Source organism: Rhincodon typus, chromosome 8 (genome assembly GCF_021869965.1).
Source record: "Rhincodon typus isolate 14 chromosome 8, sRhiTyp1.1, whole genome shotgun sequence".
NCBI classification, from domain to species: domain Eukaryota; kingdom Metazoa; phylum Chordata; class Chondrichthyes; order Orectolobiformes; family Rhincodontidae; genus Rhincodon; species Rhincodon typus.
The window spans coordinates 67,864,027-67,885,876 of record NC_063339.1 but is presented as its reverse complement, the minus strand read 5'-3'; the positions used below and the strand labels follow the sequence as shown (position 1 = coordinate 67,885,876).

The window sequence follows — 21,850 nt, the reverse complement described above, 5'->3', positions numbered from 1 at the left end:
TTGCTACCAATGTGAAAAACTTTTCATTTATTCACATTATACTGCATCTGCCCACTCAATGTGTCCAAATCAGACTGAGGAATGTCTGCATCCTCCCCCTAATTCAACATCTCACCCAGCTCTGTGTTGTCTGCAAACTTGAAGACATTACATTCCATTCCTTCATCTAAATCGTTCATATATATTGTGAATAGCTGGAGTCCAAGTACTGACTCTCATGTAACTGGAAAATACCCATTCATTCCTACTCATTGTTTCCTGTCTGTCAACCAGTTCTCTATCCATGTCAGTACACTAGCCCCAATCCTATGCAGTTTAATTCCACAGGGTAATCTCTTACGTAGGGCCTTATTGAAAGCCTTTTGGAAGGCGTTCAATAAGGCCAAATAAAAAATATCCATTGGCTCACCTTAAGCAACTGTTTGAGTAACATCCTTGAAAATTCCAGTAGATTTGTCAAGCATGATTTCTGTTTCACAAATCCATGCTAACAACGTCCAATTCTGTCACTGTTTTCTAAGTGCTCTGCGATTAAATCTTTTACAACGGGCTCTAGCATTTTCCCCAATGTTAGGCATAACCGGTCTATAATTCCCCATTTTCTCTCTAACTCCCGTTTTAAATAGAGAGAGGTTACACTAGCTACGCTCCAATTCATAGGATCAGTTCCAGAGTCTATAGAAACTTGAAAGATGACCACCAATGCATCCATTATTTCTAAGGACACCATGTTAACTATCCTGGGATGTAGATTTGGCGGTGGCTATTTATCAGTCTTTTCTACTGCTGATTTTGGCAAAGAACTTCCAACAATACTACACAGCTACATGAGAGAAATACAGATGGTGAGTCAAAGAAAGAGGTACTAGAAAGGTAGCCAAAAACTCCAACAAAGAGATGGACTTTTAGGAGGATCTTAAACAGCAGAGTGAGGTGCAATTCCAGTATTTATTGCCTATCCCCATTGCCCAGAGGGCAGTTAAGAGTCAACCACATTGCTGGGGGTTTGGATTCACATTAGGCCAGGTAAGGATGGCAGATTTCTGTCTCTGAAGAACATTAATGAACCTTAGTGGGTTTTTCTGACAATCAGGAATGGTTTCATGGTCATCATTAGATTCTCAATCCCAGATTCTTTTAAATTCAAAATTTCACCAACTACCATGGCAGGATTTGAACCTGAACCTGGGTTACCTAGAGTCATGGAGTCATAGAGATTTACAACATGGCCACAGGCCCTTCGGTCCAACTTGTTCATGCCGACCAGATATCCTAGATAAATCTAATCCCACTTGCCAGCATTTGGTCCATATCCCTCGAAACCTTTCCTATTTATATATCCATCCAGATACCTTTTAAATGTTGTAATTTTACCAGCCTCCGCAACTTCGTCTGGCAGCTCATTCCATACACGCACCATCCTCTGTGTGAAAAAGTTACCCCTTAGGTCCCATTTAAATCTTTCCTCTCTCACTTTAAATCTACACCCTCTAGTCTTGGACTGTCCCACTCGGGGAAAAGACCTTGGATATTCATTCTATCCATGCCCCTCAAGATTTTATACACCTCTAAAAGGTCACCCCTCAGCTTCAGACACTCTAGGGAAAATAGCCACAGTTTATTCAGCCACTCCCTGTAGTTTAAACACTCCAACATCCTTGTAAATCTTTCTTGAACCCTTTCAGGTTTCACAATATCCTTGTAGCAGGGAGATCAGAATTGCACACAGTATTCCAAAAGTGGCCAATGTCCTGCACAGCCACAACATGATCTCCCAACTCCTATATCCTCAGCCTTTAAATTAATAGAGTCATAGAGTCATACAGCATGGAAACAGACCCTTCAGTCCAACTTGTCCAAGCCGACCAAGTTTCCCAAACTATACTGGTCCCATTTGCCTGCATTTAGCTCAGATCCCACTAATCCTTTGCAATGACGTTGGCCATCACATGTCTTTGAAATCATCTTTATTCAATTCTAATTATATCTGATTCCAGCTTCTCCTTCTCAAACTGCAAGGTGAATTCTTTCCTAATACGGTCACTGCCCCCTAGGGTTCCTTCAGCTTCAGCTCCCTAATCCAGTCTGCCTCACTGTAAATCCGATGATACACTGGGTCTCACAGTTGTGTGGGATTGCCTGGTTCGATCAGAAGTTCTTTCAAGGTCTGTCATTTTTCACATATTTGTACCACTTGCCAACTGTAAGTGTGAGTTTGCACACATGTGTGACAAACTGGAATCAGAACTAAAGGTGCTGCAAAACATCCAATTTCAGTTAATTCTCAGAAATCCCAAATTTTGTTCAGTTAAATACTGCGGCTCGAATATGTCAGTACTTCTGTTTTGAATTATATCAGGGAGATGTTGGAGTCGATGGACAGAAATCTTGTGGGTCAAAAAGGAGGCTGGGCCGTCTTTTTTTGAGAAGTCCCATAACCAATCAGGCACTCAACAGGCCAGCAGGGGTCCTTCCCATAGACCAAGGACACCGGGGAGGAAGTACCATCTGCCAGCCAATCAGAGGGTCTCAACTGGCAGAAGGGTGGGAAAGCCATCCATGGCCCTTTCCATCCTCAGGTCCATCATGAGGTAGGGATGGTAAGATGGCAGGGCCCCACTTACCAACCTTCTCTGCCCAATTAAATGCCCCGCTCCACCACAAAACTCACCAATTAGGTGTCAGCATTGGTGGTAGATACTTCAGGAGCAACAGCATGGAGGAACAGAGAAAGAAAATTGGGAGCTGGGTTTAAAGAATGTACAGGAATTGGAGAAATCAGATTTAAAGAAAACAAGAATGTCCAGAGGATGTAATAAATGGCCAACTCTGGTTCCCACGGTGTCTGAATATATCCTTGGTCTTTAGGCAGTGGTGCAAAACAAGTCCAGCTGAATGGGAATCCCATTTGCGTTCCATCCAGTTTTTCTTTGAAAATGGGACAGGAACTTGAAAGCCAATTAAAACTGCTCGAAATGAATTTTACTCCCGATATTCCTAATGACTTGCAGTCTCTCACACTCACTACCAAGAGGAATTATAATTTGCCATAACACTGTGCTGCAGTAAGTGGTGTGATAATCACATAAATGTAGTCTTTACCAATCTTAATGACAGGACATTACCCTAGATGGTTGACAAATTGGCTAGATATTGGACACATATAGATGTTTGCAACTCAATTCCTCCATACTACCCATTTTAGATACAATGCCAGCATAAAAGTTACATTGCATTCAGTTGTTGCAAAACTATTTTTTTCCATGATACAGCATAAATTTACCATTCACGTCTGAAGTAAATACATGGAAATGCAGAACTGGAGAGATAATGTCGTGGTGCAGCTACTATTTAATTAGAGCATGCCTATTCTTAACTTTGAATTGACTGAATGGTGAGTTTGAGATGTGAACATTTGTCACATTTGCTGTTCTCAACAGAGATTTCCTGAGGTCAGCTCACTCCAAACTCTTGACACAGGCAGAAAGGAGACACATACCTTCCTCCTGCTGCAGGTGCTGGCGAGTTAATAGCTTGCACCATGTCTGTGGTGAGAGCATCCAAAACACTGGTGATGAATTCCAACTTTTTTGCCCCAGGGCAACCTGCAAAAGGTGAAAGGTTAACAGTCATAAGTAGCAATGATAGCTGGTGTGCCTGATGAGCAGCATTTCATGTCATTTCCCAAGTGTGGAGAACAGTGATTTATTCGAGATCACTTCCTTTCCATCTGAATGTCTGAGGGTTAATAGGCTGCAGGCGAGGTGAAAGGGTCAAGGTGACACGAACCCTACTATGCTCTCACCTGATCCATCCCATTACTGTACAAATCACATCAGTGACAAGGACAAATTAATCAGAGGCTACATCAACTTGACTCTCAAATTCTATCGTTTCATAAATAATCTACTTCACCTGCTGAGGTGGTACGTATTGCAACAGCAGCTCAACCAAGGGTGCCCCTCACCAAGTGGTGTGTTTCCTGCCACAAACCTCTTTAAGTCTAACGATCTGCTTGGTTTAGTGTGATAGGGCAAAACCACCTCTCAGTCTAGCCAGGAGGAGCTCTTGTAATTAACGAGAAACAATTTATGGCATATGTTAACAACCAGCTACAGGTTACATTGACAATGACAGACATGGTGACAAGAGACTTTGAGCAGAACCCAGAGTTAGGCATCATCCCTTCAAGGTTGTAAGCTGTTCTCCCACACTACATAGTCACATAGAACAGCACAGCACAGTACAGGCCCTTCGGCCCACAATGTTGTGCCGAAAATGCAAGGTTCCACTGAGATTTGAACTCGGATCGCTGGATTCAGAGTCCAGAGTGCTAACCATTATACCATGGAACCATGACCTGAGACCATATAACACAGTCATAATGGGAGTGGATGGAGCTGATGGTGCTGCAATGTATTAACATGAACAGAAAGCAAATAGAGGGATATGGATCTTGTAAGTGAAGACAATTTCAGTATGGAAGGGCAATATGTGCCAGCACAGGCTTGGAGGGCCAGATGATCTGTTTCTATGCTGTATTGTTCTTTGTTCTAAGCCTTTCACATTGATAGACAATGGAGCTCCACACTTGTCATCCTGAATTCAAATGCCCCTTTCATGTACATGGAAATCTGAATCCATATCCTAAATTTAACAGACACCCAGGAAGCAGACCAGCCTGTGTTTAATTGGTCATTAATTGAACCACTCCAGAGAAAGTCATAATAAGCAAGGCTTTCACAGAAGTTTGGGCTTTTGACCAGCATTGAAGAATGAGGGTGCGGTTAGAGAGACCACAGGGAAAACTGTTCACCACACTTTTCCTCTTCTCTCCATTCCCGCTCTGATGGAGTCAAGTCACCCAAATTAATTTTCCTTCAAGATCTCACAACTGAGGAATTCCCCACCTCAGTCCTCCTGCAGTCATCAGACATTTGTAACCTCAGTCTGACATCACCCTAACCAAGACTATCTGATTTCACCATTCCCTCCTACACTTTACAATAATACCAGTATTGTGCACTGCAGCCCTTCGCTTATGTTTCTCAATGAATCAATCTTTGATTTTATTTAACCAGTCATGCTGTCACACACTAATATTTAGTCAACATCACTTTGTTTATGTGAAAGAGTTTCCTGATGGCATCGAGTTCTTAGTCACTATCATCGCCAAATGTAAATTGGTAAGGGGTATAATACTGTTCTCTTAACAGCAAATACTGGAGCCATTGTAGTCTGAATGTCAACAGTACATAACTCTCTAAAATTTAGCAAAGCCTGTATATAGTCCACTCACAACAATGAGCAGTTGTATGTATATATATTCCTGATTTTGAAAATACTTCACAGCAATAATCAAGGTAAATATTTTTCTACAGGCACACTGCTTACTTGTAATTGGTTAAAGAGTCCTAAACAAAGCAAAAACCTATGATATCCACTGGCTTTTTCAGAGATAATAGTCAATCAATGACATTGTTAGTTTGGCAACAGAGTTCCTTATCATCTGGCCAAAGGCCATTTTGACTCTTTACACAAAGGGCTTCCTTTTGTAAGAGAAAAGAAGTGGTGGAATGGTAATATCGAGGAGAGGGTAATGTAAAAGGAGAAGCTTTAACAGGTGAAAAGGCATAAGCACATAGAACAGAGGCAGCTGTACAAAAACTGCACGCTATCAATCTTGCACATTAATAGTATTAGATTACAATTCAAAATGCTGTGTACATTATATTCACAAGGCTTCAGAGTCCTCAAAGCACGATAAATGACAATAGGTCGGGCACAAAGCAGTTTCCCTGGTTTCCAAAAGTATTTTTAATCCCAACCGCCTCCCTGTAGCTAGTGGGTCATCCAATATCAGTACCTTCTCTGAAGCTTCATGTGTTTTTGGCTCACGCCTGTACCTGGTCAAGAGAGCTACTCTGGTAGATTCCATGAGATTATCATTTTAGTTTAAAACAGCCTTCATTACTGTGGGAGGTTTAAGAAGAAACTTCATCCAACCGAACAAAAATCAAACCTGAGAACAGCTGAGTGGAAATGGACAAGCACTATAATATTTTCTATAGTTGCCTGAAACTACATGCTCAGTTATGGTGTGCGGGCAGAGCTGAGTCCACAAAAAGACTGGCCATGATTTTATTGAATGGCAGAGCAGGCTCGAGGGGCCAGATGGCCTACTCCTGCTCTTATTTCTTATGATTTTATGTTCTCACTGCCCAGGTCACAGAGGACCTGCCTAACAAGTGGGTTATACCTCATCTTTATTGGGTTTACTCATTCCTGGTTCCCATGACAGGATTGTCATGCTCCCAGAGGGAATACGGAGGAGTGCCACTGTGAGCAGGATGGGTTATGAGAAACGAGTGGATCAGCTCAGGTTATGTTATCTTCAAAACCGAAGTCACTATGAGATTGGGTCAATCTGGAACAACAGGATGCAGCAGGGGCCTATTAGTACATGTTCAAACTGTGAAGGTGCAGTACGGGAATTAATCTCTGTCAAAAACCTTCCCCTCCTGGATGAGGAGGGAACCTGGAAGGAGGTTGTGATAATCAGGCGAGCAGGCATCAGGGAATACCTACCACCTCTGGCTGCCTACACTCTGGGTGGCAAGGCCTGAATTTGACATTCCCACTCGACCACCGACTGAGGCCTAAGGACCTCCTCTTGTCTGCAGCTGATGTAACTGAGGAAGAGTCAGCCTAGCCCACGAGTAAACCAATGCCAACCTTCTGCCAGGTTGGGAATGGGTGGGTGGGTAAGGGTGATGTTGCCTTGACCTGCACTAATCTGTGCAAGGCCAATGAGGTGGCGGGTAGCCCCAGGCAGCAACTCTACCCTGCCTTCCAACCCTCTGTCCCTCCTTGCCCGTAGGACCCCCGATATCAGAAACCCCGCCCCAAAGAACAACTCCCTTTCCCATCACTGAACATCCACGTGGGAATGTGGGGGAAGGGAGTCGCAGTCTATGGCCTAGCATTGCCAAGTTCTGGAACTTGGCTTTTGATTGGCTGGTGGCTCCAGCATCAGGGGCCCTCTTGCTCTGGGGTCTCAGTTCCATCGGAAATCCTGCTAACAGCCAATCAGCTGCCTGGTTGCTGGAAGATCCGGCAAGCTTTCCTATCCCAGCAGCCTGTGGGGTTCCCTCTTGGAAGCTGTCCTGTTAGTAATTAAATAGACAGTAATCGTGTGGAACTGACAGAAGACACTAGTTTGGCCTCAGTTGGAGTATTGCTTCCAGTTGCACTTTAGGAAGGATGTAAAGGCATGCAGAGGATGTGGAAAAGAAATCCTGATGAAACCTTGACACCATCAAAAGTATATTCAATGCACGAACACTTTCAAGTAAAGACCTCGCCCTGATTTATAACAATCACATTCCTAATGGTTAAATAATTTTGAATTACACATTTTTATTTTGTTTTCTCATTCACAGGAATGAGGGCATCACTAACTAGGCTAGCATTTATTGCCCGTCCCTAATTGCCCAGAGGGCAGTTAAGTGACAACAACATTGCTGTGGGTCTGGAGTCACATGGAGGTCAGACCAGAAAAGGATGGCAGTTTCCTTCCCAAAAGAACATTAGTGAACCAGATGGGTTTTCCCCAACAATTAGATTCTTAACTCCAGATTTTTATTGGATTCAAATTACACTATCTAGTGTGGTGGAATTTGAATCCCAGTCCCCAGAGCATTACCTGGGTTTCTAGATTAACAGGCCAGCAATAGTACCACTAGGCCATCACCTCCCCCAGGGTAGCCAAGCTGGAAAGTGTGTTACAAAAAGTAATATGAATAAAAATCACCACAGAGGTACGACACGCCATTACTGGAAAAATAAACTGGCACAGAGGGTCACCGGATCAGAGAGAGTGCCAGATTAGGGAGGTACAATCTGTAACTCATCATACATGAAGTACTTTGGGAGCATCCTGAAGTTGCGAAAAGCACTACAGAAATGAAAATCTTTAGTTTAACCGTATTTAGTAATCTGTCAATCTAATCCCCTCAGAAACCCAAGCAATTTGCTTCAGAACTTTTCAGGAGATATCGGGCTAAAATCGCAATGCAGCAGATAAACGTCAAATCACCAGCCTTCGCAGCAATTCATGCCACTTCCACTTTGAGTAATTTTTTTTTGGTCTTGCCCCTGTGTTCACGGCAGATGTTGTACAATTTCACAAAGCGTTATAGAGCATGTGGATACACATACAACCATCTGGTATCATTAACTGAGACCTCGGGGGATGATTGTTTAATGACTGCACGATTTTGTGCTTGCAAGGACTGTGAGGGTTGGTAGTTTGAGGGGAGTGGGGGAGTTGGGATCAGGAAGAGGGGAAATTAAGATCCAGGATCTCCGCTTATAGATACAGGAAGTCATGCTAATCCCCAATGAGGCGATTTCCTGAGATTAGTTGAACGTTTTCAATTTAGAAAAGATCAAAGTGACTAAAAGGTGAATGTCTGACAAAATGCATTCAGCCTAATCAGCAGGATGAATAGTAATGGTGCTTTCTCCAATATGTTCCAATGCAAAATACTGGCCACCACAATTCTACTCGCTCATCCATATTTTCCCTCTTTCGGCTCCTAAAGTTGCCTCCTGCTGTTAGGTACCTTCCTTCAGCTGAGAAAACAGGACAAATTGCTCCACAGTCTGTCGAAGTGCCAGAAGGCTCTCTGCATGGAATAATTCCTCTGTGATGGATTACACTGTGAATTTAATTCGTTCCTTTATCGAAGTTTTGAATGTCAGACGTGTATTTTTGCCATTAAACTCACATCCTGGGTTTCCTTAAAGCAGGATCCTCAACCAAAAACTGCTTGGATACAAGATGTCAAATACCGAGCACCTGACTTCTCCCTTTACCTTATGGTGTATAATGTTCATCAGAGCTGGAAGAGTGTTTCAAACAGTCATAAAGCCAGCAATGGTATGGGCTTGACGTTTCAAAAGAGCTGCTGGTAAAGAACCAACACACCCAGTTTAGAATTGTAGCACCGTACAGCATGGAACGAGGCCACAGCCACAGTGTCTGTGCTAGGTTCTTTTTTTTCAAAACAGAGTCATCCATTTGGCCCATTGTTCTGTTCTTTCCCCATAACTCTACAAGAATGTTCCCTTCAAGTATTTAACCAATTCCCTTTTGAAACATTCTCCTTATCTCTCCTCTTTCATCAATCACCTCTTGTTACTAGTTCTTCTGCCACAAAAGACAGTTTTCCTTCACTCTGTTCTATTTACTCTAGCAAAACTCTTTGAACACTTTGATTATATCTTCCTAAGATCTTCACTGCCTATGGAAAGTGGCCTCAGTTTCTCAGTCTCTCCATTTAAACAAAGTCCCTCATCTTTGGTAAATCTTTTTTAATTTCCCTAAGGCCTTATCATCCTTCCCAAAGTGTGGTATCGAAAATTGCATATAAAACTCCAAGTGGAACCTAATATATAAAGTTATAAGAGTGGCATATAAAGGGTTATTATAACTCCCTTGCATTTGTAATCTGTCCTCTGTTTATAAAGCTAAGGATCCAATATGCTCTTCAACAGCTTTCTCTATTAAGTTGCCCTGTCACCGTCAAAGATTTGAATTCACTCATCGCCAGGTCTCTCTGTTCCTACACACCATTTTAAATTTATTAAATTTAATTTATGTTGTCCCTGCTTATTCTTTCTTACTTTACTTAAATGTTGCCAAAGTACTGCTTCCCATGGCAGTACCTTTCACACTTAATAACTCCCTTTCTAAAGCAATATGTTATCATCCTGTGTCACTGTGGGACTATACTGTGTATCTCTGCGATCCAGAATAAAGCTATTGGTTTGAACTATCCAACATCATGTTTAAAACAGCTGCACTCACTAAGGATTCAGATCCCGCTGCCTCAGGAAAGCAACCAACATAATCAAAGACCCCTCCCACCCCATTATACAGTCTTCCGCCTTCTTTCATCAGGCAGAAGATGTAGAAGTTTGAATACATGTACAAATAGATTCAAGACAGCTTCTTCCCTGCTGTTATCAGACTTTCGAATGGCCCTCTCAAATGTTATTTCTGACCTCTCTCTGCTCTTTCTCTGCGGCTGTAGCACTGTATTCTGCACTCTGTTCTGCTAGCCTAATGCACGATCTGCCTGTAGAGCATGCAAAACAACATTTTTCACTGTGTTGCCATACATGTAACAGCAATACATCAAATCAATCAATCAAGGTTTCTTTGCACAATGAAATACATTTTCAGCAGCTTCCATTTAGGTTCTGGATGTATACTTTGATGACTTCACAACAAATACTTCATAGCCAATTAAGTACTTTTGAAGCGTAGTGGCCAATTTGCACATAGCAAAGTCATAGAGGCAGCAATGAAATAAATGCTCAGATATTTTTATTGTAGTGACATTGGTTAAGGATTATAATGTGGCCAGTAAATGAGAGAGAATTTCTGCTCTGCCCCTTCTTCCTCAGCTTTTACATGTCTCTGACAAGGCAGATGACAACTCAGTTTTTGCTGTATCTCAGACAACATTCCAGTAGTATAGCACTCCCTCAGTACTGCACAGAGAGCGTCAGTCTAGATTTCATGCTGCTGCTTCTGGATTGGGACTCATACAGTCATGGAGCTGTACAGCACGGATACAGACCCTTCGGTCCAACTCGTCTATGCCAACCAAACATTCAAAACTGATCTAGTCCTATTTGCCAGCATTTGGCCCATATACTTCTAAACCCTTCCTATTCATGTACCCATTCAGATGCCTTTTAAATGTTGTCATTGTACCAGCCTCCACCACTTCCTCTGGCAGCTCATTCTGTACATGTACCACCCTCTTTGAAAAAGTTGCCCCTCAGATCCCTTAGAAATCTTTCCCCTCTCAACTTAAACCTGTGCCCTCTAGTTTTAGACTCCCCTACCCTGGGAAAAAGGCCTTGCCTATTCGCTCTATCCATGCCCATCATGATGTTATAAACATCTTTCAGGTCACCCCTCAGTCTCCGACATTCCAGGGAAAATAGCCCCAACCTATTCAGCCTCTCCCGATAGCTCAAACCCTCCAACCCTGGCAACATCCTTATAAATCTTTCCTGAACATTTTCAAGTTTAACAACACCTTTCCTATAGCAGGGAGACCAGAACTGAATGCAGTATTTTAAAACTGGCCTAACCAATGTCCTGTACAGCAACAACATGACCTCCCAACACCTATACTCAATGCACTGACCAATGAAGGCATGCATGCCAAATACCTTCTTCACCACCCTGTCTACCTGCAACTCCACTTTCAAGGAACCATGCATTTGAGCCCCTAGATCCCTTTGTTTGACAACGCTCTCCTGGACCCTACCATTAACTGTACAAGTCCTGCCCTGGTTTGCCTCACCAAAATGCAACACCTCACATTTATCTAAATTTAAACTCCATCTGCCACTCCTCGGCCCATCAGCCCACCTGATCAAGGCCCCATTGTACTTTGAGATAACCTGCTTCCAGCACCACTGATTTTAGTGTAATCTGCAAATTTACCAACCATATCTCCTACATTCACCTCCAAACCATTTATATAAATGATGAAAAGCAGTGGACCCAGCACTAATCCTTGCAGCACATCATTGGTCACAGGCCTCCAGTCCGAAAAAAACCCTCCACCACGATTGTCTCTCTCCTACCTTCAAGCCAGTTCTGTATCCAAATGGCTAGCACCCCTGGATTCTATGTGATCTAATTTTTCTTAGCAGTCCACCATGCGGAACCTTGTCGAATGCCTTGCGAAAGTCCATATAGACAACATCCACTGCTCTGCCTTCATCAATCTTTGTCACTTCTTCAAAAAATTTAATCGAGTTAGTGAGACAGAAAGAAAGCTATAACCTTTACTCAAGTTCAACAGTATGTGTAATTTAATAATCTCTGGAATACAAAATCTAAGACAAGGACTTCACATTGAGGAAAACTTCAGAGCCAACAATAAGACGGCTTAAAGCAGCAAGAAAGTTTAATTACAAAATTGCAAAATCAACCACCAGAAACACTGAGAAAGATTTGGTTGAACGATGCTAAATTCTTGAAGGAGTGAAAGATGAATATAAGAGAAAGATTTCAAAAATTATCACAAAGCCTGAAAGTTATACGTTGGAAAAGAATGAAAGATAATTAAGGGCCATTATATACTGTTCACTGAAAAGACAAGGTGCTTTCAACTAACTTCCCAATCTCCCCACCACACCTTATTAAAAATGTTAGAGTGTGCACATTCATAAAGACTGCTTTATGAATGGTGGTTTTCTAGCTGGGAGCTTAGAACAAGTCCAGATTTGTAGGTAGATACAGCATCAATACTGCTTCAGCACAATGAAGGCAAATACGTCAAACATATTGATGTTTAGCAGGCAGCACCTGTGAGAGGGACTGAAGTGAAGCAATTTCTAATGTATTCAGTCTTTGATTATCAAAGTAGAATCAGCTCATTACTGCAAGACAAACATAGCGCAATGTTGTATCAAGGCTGTGCAGCATAAAGAACTCCTGCCAAGACCTTCCCCTCAACACATGTCATCTGTACTAAATCCTCTCTTGTGTTTTGCCATGCAAGAGGAACGCTCCACAATGTGTGAGCTTTCTTATCATGTTTAGCTTGAACGAATGCAGCTGGTGAAGAGAACATCAACTAATGCTACATCAAACACATCTGACCGGGTATTGTGTTGAGAAAAAAAATTCTGAAAAGTGCACCTGAACAAACTGCCCTGGGCATATAATGACAATTCCGCTCAGAAAGCTCACTTCTCTTGTACTCACTCTGAACAAACTGGAAGGGATAAACTTAAAAGCGGAACAATAGGTACAAGATACAACTAATCTGCAGACCAGACATCACAGCATACTGGCTAAGGGATCTTCAGGGAAGCAACCTTATTAATGCAACATCTTTAAGGGAAACAGTAATGTAACATTTTTAAACTCTTTTTTTTCCACTCTCTGATGCACATTCTCTCACAGAGAGGTTAATCCAGCCTGTCACAGCATGGTAGCCATGTCCAGTTAATTGCAGGAGATGCCCACATCAGTCTCCAAGCAGTGATGAAACTCTCGCCCTGATTAAGAACTTGGGGTTAATGTGGGATTCCAGCTTGCCAGTGGTTAGGTATCAATGAAGCTTATTAATGAGCCAACTGATACCCATTATCCCATTGCCCACCTCAGTCTAGGTCACTGGGAAGGGGAATTGGCTTTTCCACACCACCCAAAGACCGCTCAGAAGCTTGCTATCAGGCACTTGGTGCCCAATGATAGGAGTGGGATTGGACGGTTGGCAGAAAGCCCTTCCCTCCGCCCCCTCTGCTTTCATGTCATACCTACACCATACCCGCCCATTCTCATTTGGTCTGGGTCCCTTGGTGATTCTCAGCCCCCAGTGGGCATATCACTGGAAGCTGCCATTGGTTCAGTTTTAAGCTGATGGCAATGGGCACTGCAGCTTCCGATTGGTCTATGCCTCTCCCAAAGCTGGATTTCGGGTGTCAGGGCCCTCAATGGTGGGCAAGGCCTGGCAGATGCCACTCCACTGCCTGATGGGTATTTGCTGGCATCTGGCCTCACCTACGGAATTGACGAGGGTTCCCTGCTGATTCTCCGATCTGTGGGTGAGACCGCCCATCAGGCCGAATAAATGTCCACCCTGTTTCGTTCATTTCACTAAACCTGTCTCCTCGGCACAGTTTTAAAACGTTTGATCAAAAGCCAGCGTAGGACACTGAAATTATAATGTAATTGAAGGTGTCTCGATCTGATAAATATCTGACAATCTTGAGAGCATCTGAGTCTTTTGTTTTTATAGCCTGTGTAAGTGTGTAATATAGAACCACGTTAACAGCATATGAAGTTTCCATTTACATTCTCCTTAAGTTACAAACATGTCAAATTGCCAGTGTTGCCAACTCTCTTCAATTCATGGTTTCTTCATCAATGACGGCATTAGCACTAAGGGCGTAACTTCCAAGCCTATAGGTTGACAAAATTGAAGCAACAATAATTTCGGATTTCAATGTTGAATTATATTGCATTTATAGACAAGCTATATCCAGTGAATAAAGTGTGATCTCAGGTTGCCTTGGCTTCATGGATTAGATGCTGGGGACTCGGGGATCTCACACAGCCTATAAGTTTCACTTTGTCAGACCTGATTTCAGTTGACAGCAGAGTAACTGGATCACTGCTCCCAGCAAACACAGCAAGAGGGAGCTTTCTCCCATTAACAGGTCATTCTTGATTTCATATGCTCTGTGTTTTAAATGGCATTTCCAAATTAAGGTTTGGTAAAGCTGTTAAGCAGAAAGGGATACAATTAAACCAAGCTGTAATCTTGCCTGTGTTCTCCTTTAGGTATTTTTCACCAAACTCTTCAAAGTTGTTATGACAGGCCTTTGGAGTAGGTGGGACTTCAATTTGGGCCTCCTGCCTCAGAGATAGAGACACTACTACTGCATCACAAGAGCCTTCATGTTCTCCTTTATGTTCAGCCACTTTGCTGCTGCCCAGTTTCCCTTCTTATGTCCATTCCACTGGAGAATATGTGTGGTACTACTCAGGTCCTTGTTTTCTCAGAGATCAAACTGGCAGCCTTTACCAATCAACCGTCCTCCTCAATATGTAGAATTTGTAAAAACAATAAGACAACATGTTCAAAACTACTGGTTTCCATTGACAAATTCAATCCTAGCATGCCACAAGAAGCCTTTTAACATAAAAAATAAACACTCTTCCATCCACACACTCAACTGGAATGATCTGAACAATAAATACAGGCCAACAGACAGACAATCTTCTACAGTATGTTAGCAGCTCAACCTAATCCTATGTCATGGAAACCTCTTGATTTTGGTAACTGCTCAAAGCAGACTCTATTGTACCATTATCTCGATATCTCAAATGCCACGAAACATGATGAACACGTGACAAGTTCATTTGGGATCTTTTAGCTGTTGACCGATTCCATGATCTCTCTGTATTTTTCTGCCAATGTAGTTATTAATCCTGGCCACGGCAGACAGGCATAACATTGGGATGATTTCCATTAGTCCTTCTATTGGCAAGCCTTACCCTACTTGCATGCAGTCTAATTTCAGTGGATGATAAAGGCATTTGGTTGAACCTAATGAGACAGCTTTTAAAAGGGAATTTGGAATGAATAAACTCTTTTTTATTGAGACATATTGGTCCAACTAGCAACTAAAATGTTTCCTAAATTAAAGAATTAGTATACGAAGATACCAAGAGTAGACTTAATGAGATCCCCAGGAAAGCCAGCAACCATAAGTGGTTGGAACAGTTAAAATGGCAACAATGTCCAAAGATGTGCAGGCTAAGTGGATTAGCCATGGGAAATGCGGGGTTACAGGGTCAGGATAGGGGGGGGTGGGATCGGGTGGGATGCTCTTTGGAGGGTCGGTGAGGACTCAATGGGCCGAATGGCCTGCTTCCACACTACAGAGATTTTATAACTTGATGAAGAATCTCACTATGGATTGCAAACTGCTCAGCAAGAGGCAAGACTGACCTATGAAGGTGGAAATTCTCACTGGCAAAGTGGGATCAGGCCTGGTTCGCTGTGAACTCAGGAGCTCCTTACAATCGTTTCAGGAAATCACCACTCCGGTTCTCTAACCATCACCATTCTTTACTCCTGCACAAGTATCTCGGGATTTATTCCATCTGCATGTGGTACCCATCTCATGGCCCAATAGCTTACCAGCGTTAAACTTGTTCTTTTAAAATGGACTTTTGAGGCCAGAAAACATTTCGCTGGTTGTGTTGCACATTTGAGATGGAAAATATCCCAATCCACTTCACAAAGAGGTAAAGGGACAAAACCTGTGGCCCAGTGAAGGGAGGATAGATATTAGATGGGCTGATGGTCCGGGAGGAGGCTAAGGCACGAGTGCCAATGGTTGGGTAAGAAAGCGAGAGGACTTGTGTTCAAGTAGGCCAAAGACAGAGGAGGGTCAAGATGCAGATGGTCATACATCGGCATGGACAGAAGGTACAAAGATGAGAATTTTAAGTTTGAAGCTTTGGCAGATTGGAAGCAAGTACAAGTCAGCAAGAGCAAAACATTAGATGAGCATGACTTGATGCAAGATACGATAGAAGAAGTTAAACTTTAGCTAAACTGAGGTTTGCATGTATACACAGCATGGGCGATAACAGGGAAATCAGACGGAACTAGGGCTAGCCTGTCTATACCATCCATTCCAGCTGTAGACCCTACAGTGGCATTTCAGATTACCTTGAAATGGAGAGAAAAAGCCCAGAATATAGAGGCAAGTGGCCTAGGGTTTTGTCTAATTGCACGTTTCCGCACCAGCAGGGGTACCATCTGCAAATATGCCAATGCACCGTCTGAAAACCTCAACCAGGCATAAATACTGTGAATATGCCTCTGCTTCCCTTCTCTAAACATTATGGGCGAGCCCTTTCTCTCGGTCACTGTAGCAAGGCTTTTGCTGTCACGCCTCACACAGGAGCACACTGGAAATGAAGCCCTGCTATTCCCAGAGTTGTCACAAAGATTAACAACCTACACAGATTTCCCCAAGTCATGGAACAGGTACTGAACAAGAATTATGAATAGATCTAGCTACTAGTAAACAACAACGACTGTTAAAACTCTAACCTCTTTATAAAGCTCCCTCTACACACACATACAGACACACAAAAAATGTTGGTGTTATGTGTAGAGAGAAAAGCTGGAAGGGCAGTTCAACGGGCCCTGTCCACAGCGTTTGCTGAAATGATTCTTTTGCTTGCCCAGAGTTGCAGCTCCTCTTTCTCTCTTCTCCAAGTACTTTCTCTGGCTTGCAGGAGGCACAGAGCTCCTGATTCACAACCTACAAGGTCTCTGACTTATCAGTTAAAAGCAACACCTTACAGCAACTTTTGAGGGAAATAAACAATTCAGGCTGGAGGTGTTTTTCACGACAGAGACAAGGACACCACTTCCAATTCAGAGGTCCAAAAGCTTCTGGCTATATCCTTCATCCCCACAAACTGTTTCAGCTACTGGGAAGCCAATCATGTAGTTGTTGGCAGGCAGAAGGCCTACGACAAGTGGCCAGCACTCCACAGACCAATCAGCTACTTGTTACCAGCCAAATCTCATCTTGTACACTCTTCCCGGTGCCAGTTGATCTGCGACTAAACTTTCTCCCACTGATTCTATAAACAGCAGTGTAAACAACACTTACACTAAGCGCTGACAGCCTGCCTTCAAAAAGTGTAGCAATCCTTTCAACAATCCTTGGTTCTAAAGCAGTCCTTTTACCCATTTTCATCCACAAGCAAAACAAAAAGAAGTAAAAAGACATGGTCTTAACTACGTGAAATTCCCTGTTTGTTGCGTACAAACTCACAAAAAGGCAGCCTACTGTGCAGACAAGAGTATTCAGAATCCATTCACAATTTCAATTGCAACAGCTCCATGTGAGGTGGGATCTCTCAAAGCTTCTGCACCCAGCAACTTGCACAAACAAGAAACCTTTTCTCATGGTCGAGGGAAGGAACCATCCAGTGCCATTGGTAAATCAGATCTACGTCATGAGAGTTCAAGTTTTTCGATCAATTATAAGAAAGTAGTGCATCTATATAACATCATTCATAACCTTTAGATGTCCCAAAGAGCTTTGCACCGACAAAATACAGTCACTGCTCTATTGTAAGGTCATCGAGCCAAAATCCTGGAATTTCTGATGGCATTGTGTGGATACTAACCAACTATCACCATGTCACACAGATCAAGAAGGCAGCCCATCAACCCTTACTCCAGAATTATTACATAAAGGCAACAAATGATGGCCTGGTCAGCAACACTCACCTCCCAAGAAAGAATTTCTAAAAGCCTATTTGCGCACAACAAGCAGAAACATGGCAATGAGCAAATTATCTGTTTTTGTGATGTCAATTGAGGAATAAATATTGACCAGGACTGTTAAGGGAGAAGACGCTTCAGGAGAAAAGTCATATTGGACTTGAAACGTTAACTCTGTGTGTCTCTCTCCACAGATGCTGCCAGACCTGCTGAGTTTCTTCAGCATTCTCTGTTTTTGGTTCAGCATCTGTAGTATTTTGCTTTCGTTAGGAGGGCTCTCCTGTTCTTCTGTGAAATAATGCCAAGCCAGTAACCTGAGTGGAGTTATTTCCAGACTGATGGTGGGAGATTATTGTCAGGTGAGAGGTATCAAAGGAATTACAGAGGATGTGGGTAAACAGGGTTGAGGTGCCTTGGAGGTATGATCTCAACTGAAGGACAGTATGGAGCCAAGTAGCTGAATGATCAAACTATGCCTGCATCTTTGGGAAAAAATGGGCCCAAATGATGCCTGCCTCTTCGTAAAAATGGCCTAAAAGCCTGTGCTTCTGCCTCTCCCGCAGGCCCCACCAGTCCCCCTCATCCACTTAACCAAACTCGTCCTCACCCTTAACAACTTCTCCTTCAACTCCTCCCACTTCCGACAGACTAAGGGGGTTGCCATGGGAACCCGCATGGGCCCAAGCTATGCCTGCCGCTTCGTGAAAAAAAACTGATGCTGCCTGGCCTGCTGTGCTCCTTCAGCTCCACACTGTGTTATCTCCTCTTATTCTTATTTTTTCTATGGAAACTCTCTAAAGCAGAATGTGGGTGCATTCACAATCCTGACAGACTGTGTTCCCACTCAAATAATGGTCACCTGGAAAAGTTGGCTGAGAGCTACTGGCATCAGCAAACTGTGCCAGTCAGGACAGGCAATAACTAAGATGCCCTTTCATAAAAACAATTTCAGCACTTTATTGACATGAGCTCATAGATAAACTAGTTCCTCCTGCTATTACTTTGTTCAAATGAATACATCTGCCCGAACAGGGTGCCAACACAGCAACCTTTTTGTATTATGTGCAACACAAGGGAACTAACCTGTTTCAGGTAAAGGTCATTTTCTGCTCCTTTGCTTTCCAACTTGTTTTGGTAATAAAATTCTTTCCATTGTTTTTAAGCAATTTAAACAATCTTCTCGGTTTTCTTTTACTCCTCCCCAATGTCTTAATGTGGTATTACTTTTATTTCAATCAGTATTTAAAATAAAGGTGACAACAAGAATGTCCTCCCAAATAAAGAGTCTGGAAACTTAAGCAGCGTGGGAATTTGAGTTTAGCAGCTGAAAGTATGAAGAAATTATACACTTATGTTAATTGGGCTTGTGCTTTTAAACCTTTTGAACATGAGATTGTCACAGGAACAAACTCCGACTGATGTTTCTGGTGTTGTCACAGATTTAGCTGCTACTTTGGTAGTAATTGTGTAAAGATGAAAAATTTGCAAACTATAAGAAAAACTATCAAGAAAATACTCAGAATGTGCAACATTCTATCCACGTTCCTGTATTTTGCCTCAAAATGTATGGGCAATGTATAAAGATCTGCAGAAGAAAATAAGGATCTTTGAAATCTTAATACTAAGGCTTTTACTAAAAATTCCATGTACAAATCATAAAAAACTGCAAGAACAAAAAGAATTCTTAAGAAGTGACATCCTGTAAAGAGGACGTCACTGTTCCCAGCCATTTACTCCAAGGTGAAAAGCTACAGAGATCTTTTTGACAGGGTAAGTGAATGGCAGCAGAACGATGGTCTACTCAGGTATAGGCAGATGTAAGTGTGGTTGCAGAGGAACTGCAGTGGGTGTGTGAGAATGACCTCACAGATGAACTTGACATAGCAGGCTAGGAGATCTCCTGGGAGAAGCAGCTGAAAGCAGCAGCCACAGCTACGACCGGAAGTCATGCAAAAGGCATGACTGACCAATTCATTTCTTGGAGTCTCTTTTCCATCACAGGACTTTTCAAGCAGCCCCTACTGTCCTCACTGAAGACCATCCATTCATAAATGCAGATTTCTATTCTTCTGCTACTCCTATCACAGCTCTCACATTTACAGAGGAGTGGAAATTGATTGCGTGAAATTATGGACTTCCAGTGTTATTAGGTCAATGAATGTCCCTGAAGTTACATTGGAGTGTAGCTCCAATCAGTACAGAAGTGGCTTCAAATCAGTAGTAGAAGTTACATTGGAGTGTAGCTTCCATCAGTACAGAAGTGGCTTCAAACCAGGAATTCCAACAGAAGTTTCTTCAATAAATGGTTTTGCATTAGGTCTGAAATTCCATGTTCACTGAGCCTCTCAAAATAAGTGGCTTGGATGGAGGAGATGTGTCATGACTCACACTGTCTATTCATTTTAACCAGTTGTCTGGTTGGATGAAGAAGTCATATTTTTGGATTATTTTAGTACTTGGGAAACTACTGCTCTTGTATTGGCTACAATTGCTTCATTATGAGTGTATTTCTGTGCTCAAGATGGTACCTGGAGAACAAAGGCTCTCTGTGTCAGTAGTAAACACTGAATAATGCAAACAGAAAAGCACTTCATTAACACCAACCCTAGTTTACACAAGGCCAGAAATATGGATGATTGTAAAGCTGTACTTGAGCCTTGGTTTTCATTAGACAGATATAAATTATCTTTCTGAAAATGCTTAACAACTTTGCTCAATAATCAGTTGACTGTAACTTTGTCTTCAGAGTCATAAGATTGTGTTTCATGTTTCTTCTAGAGATTTGCACTTAGAGTCATAGAGTCATAGAGATGTACAGCACAGAAACAGGCCCTTCGGTCCAAATCATCCATTCCAACCAGATAACCTCAATTAATCTAGTCCTATTTGCCAGCATTTGGTCTATATCACTCTAACCCTTCCTATTCATGTACTCATCCAGATGCCTTTTAAATGTTGTAATTGAACCAGCCTCCACCATTTCCTCTGGCAGCTGATTCCATACACACACCACCCTCTGTGTGGAAAAGCTGTCCCTCGGGTGCCTTTTAAATCTTTACCCTCTCACCTTAAACCTATGCACTCTAGTTTTGGACTCCCCTATCGCAGGAAAAAGACCTTGGCTATCCACCCTATCCATGCCCCTCATGATTTTATAAACATCTATGAGGTCACCCGTCAGCCTCCAATACTCAAGGGAAAATAGTTCAAACCCTCCAACCCTGGTAACATCCTTGTAAATCTTTTCTGAACCCTTTCAAGTTTCTCAATGTCTTTCCTATAGCAGGGAGACAAGAACTGAATGCAGTATTCCAAAAGTGGCCTAACCAATGTCCTGTACTGCTGCAACATGACCTCCCAACTCCTATACTCAATGCACGGACCAACAAAGGCAAGCGTACCAAATCTATTCTTCACTGTCTACCTGCCAGTCTCGGCTGGCACTCCACTGCAGTGTTGGCTGTCCCCTCAGCTGGAAGTCAAAATCTTAGGGCAATATTTTGAAGAAGAGCCGAATTTCCCGCAATATCCCAGTCAATATTTATCCTTCAACCAAAATCATTAAAATCACATTATCTGGTGATTAGCACACTGCTGTTTGTGGAGCCTTGCTGTTCCAAATTGAGTGTCATGTTTCCCACATTACAAGAAATCACAATATTTCAAAAATACTTCACTGGCCATAAAGGGCTTGGGCGTATTCTGGTTTTGAAGCAAGCTTTATCGCTCCCGGCTGTTTTATACGTGAAGAGTTTTCTTTGCGATGTGATATGTCATCAGCACTATGGAGGGTGACAACTGTACAATAGTTCCTGTCTTCACTGTCCACGTGAGCAGCAGTTGAACTTCAGACGTAAGAGCTCTGGGATGGTTTACTAAAGTAAGAGTGCTAGATAAATTAAGTTGTTGTGGTTAAATGGACATTAAGAAGATTCTGGTTGATATACAGAACATTTGAGCGGTCAAATTCTTTTGTGATA

General features: G+C 42.4%; 1 protein-coding gene and 1 non-coding gene across 6 annotated transcripts in view; both read right to left on the bottom strand.

The window, feature by feature from the left end:
• Positions 1–21,850, bottom strand: part of smoc1 (SPARC related modular calcium binding 1) — a 234,822-nt gene that overhangs the window by 51,510 nt on the left and 161,462 nt on the right. For all 5 annotated transcript variants that reach the window (XM_048600257.1, XM_048600258.1, XM_048600261.1 and 2 more), the window contains exon 10: positions 3,500–3,605. In XM_048600257.1, coding sequence (XP_048456214.1) covers positions 3,500–3,605 — 106 coding nt within the window. The remainder of the gene's footprint in view (positions 1–3,499; positions 3,606–21,850) is intronic.
• Positions 4,284–4,355, bottom strand: trnaq-cug. Its single transcript has one exon. It is a non-coding gene; the product is annotated as a tRNA-Gln (tRNA).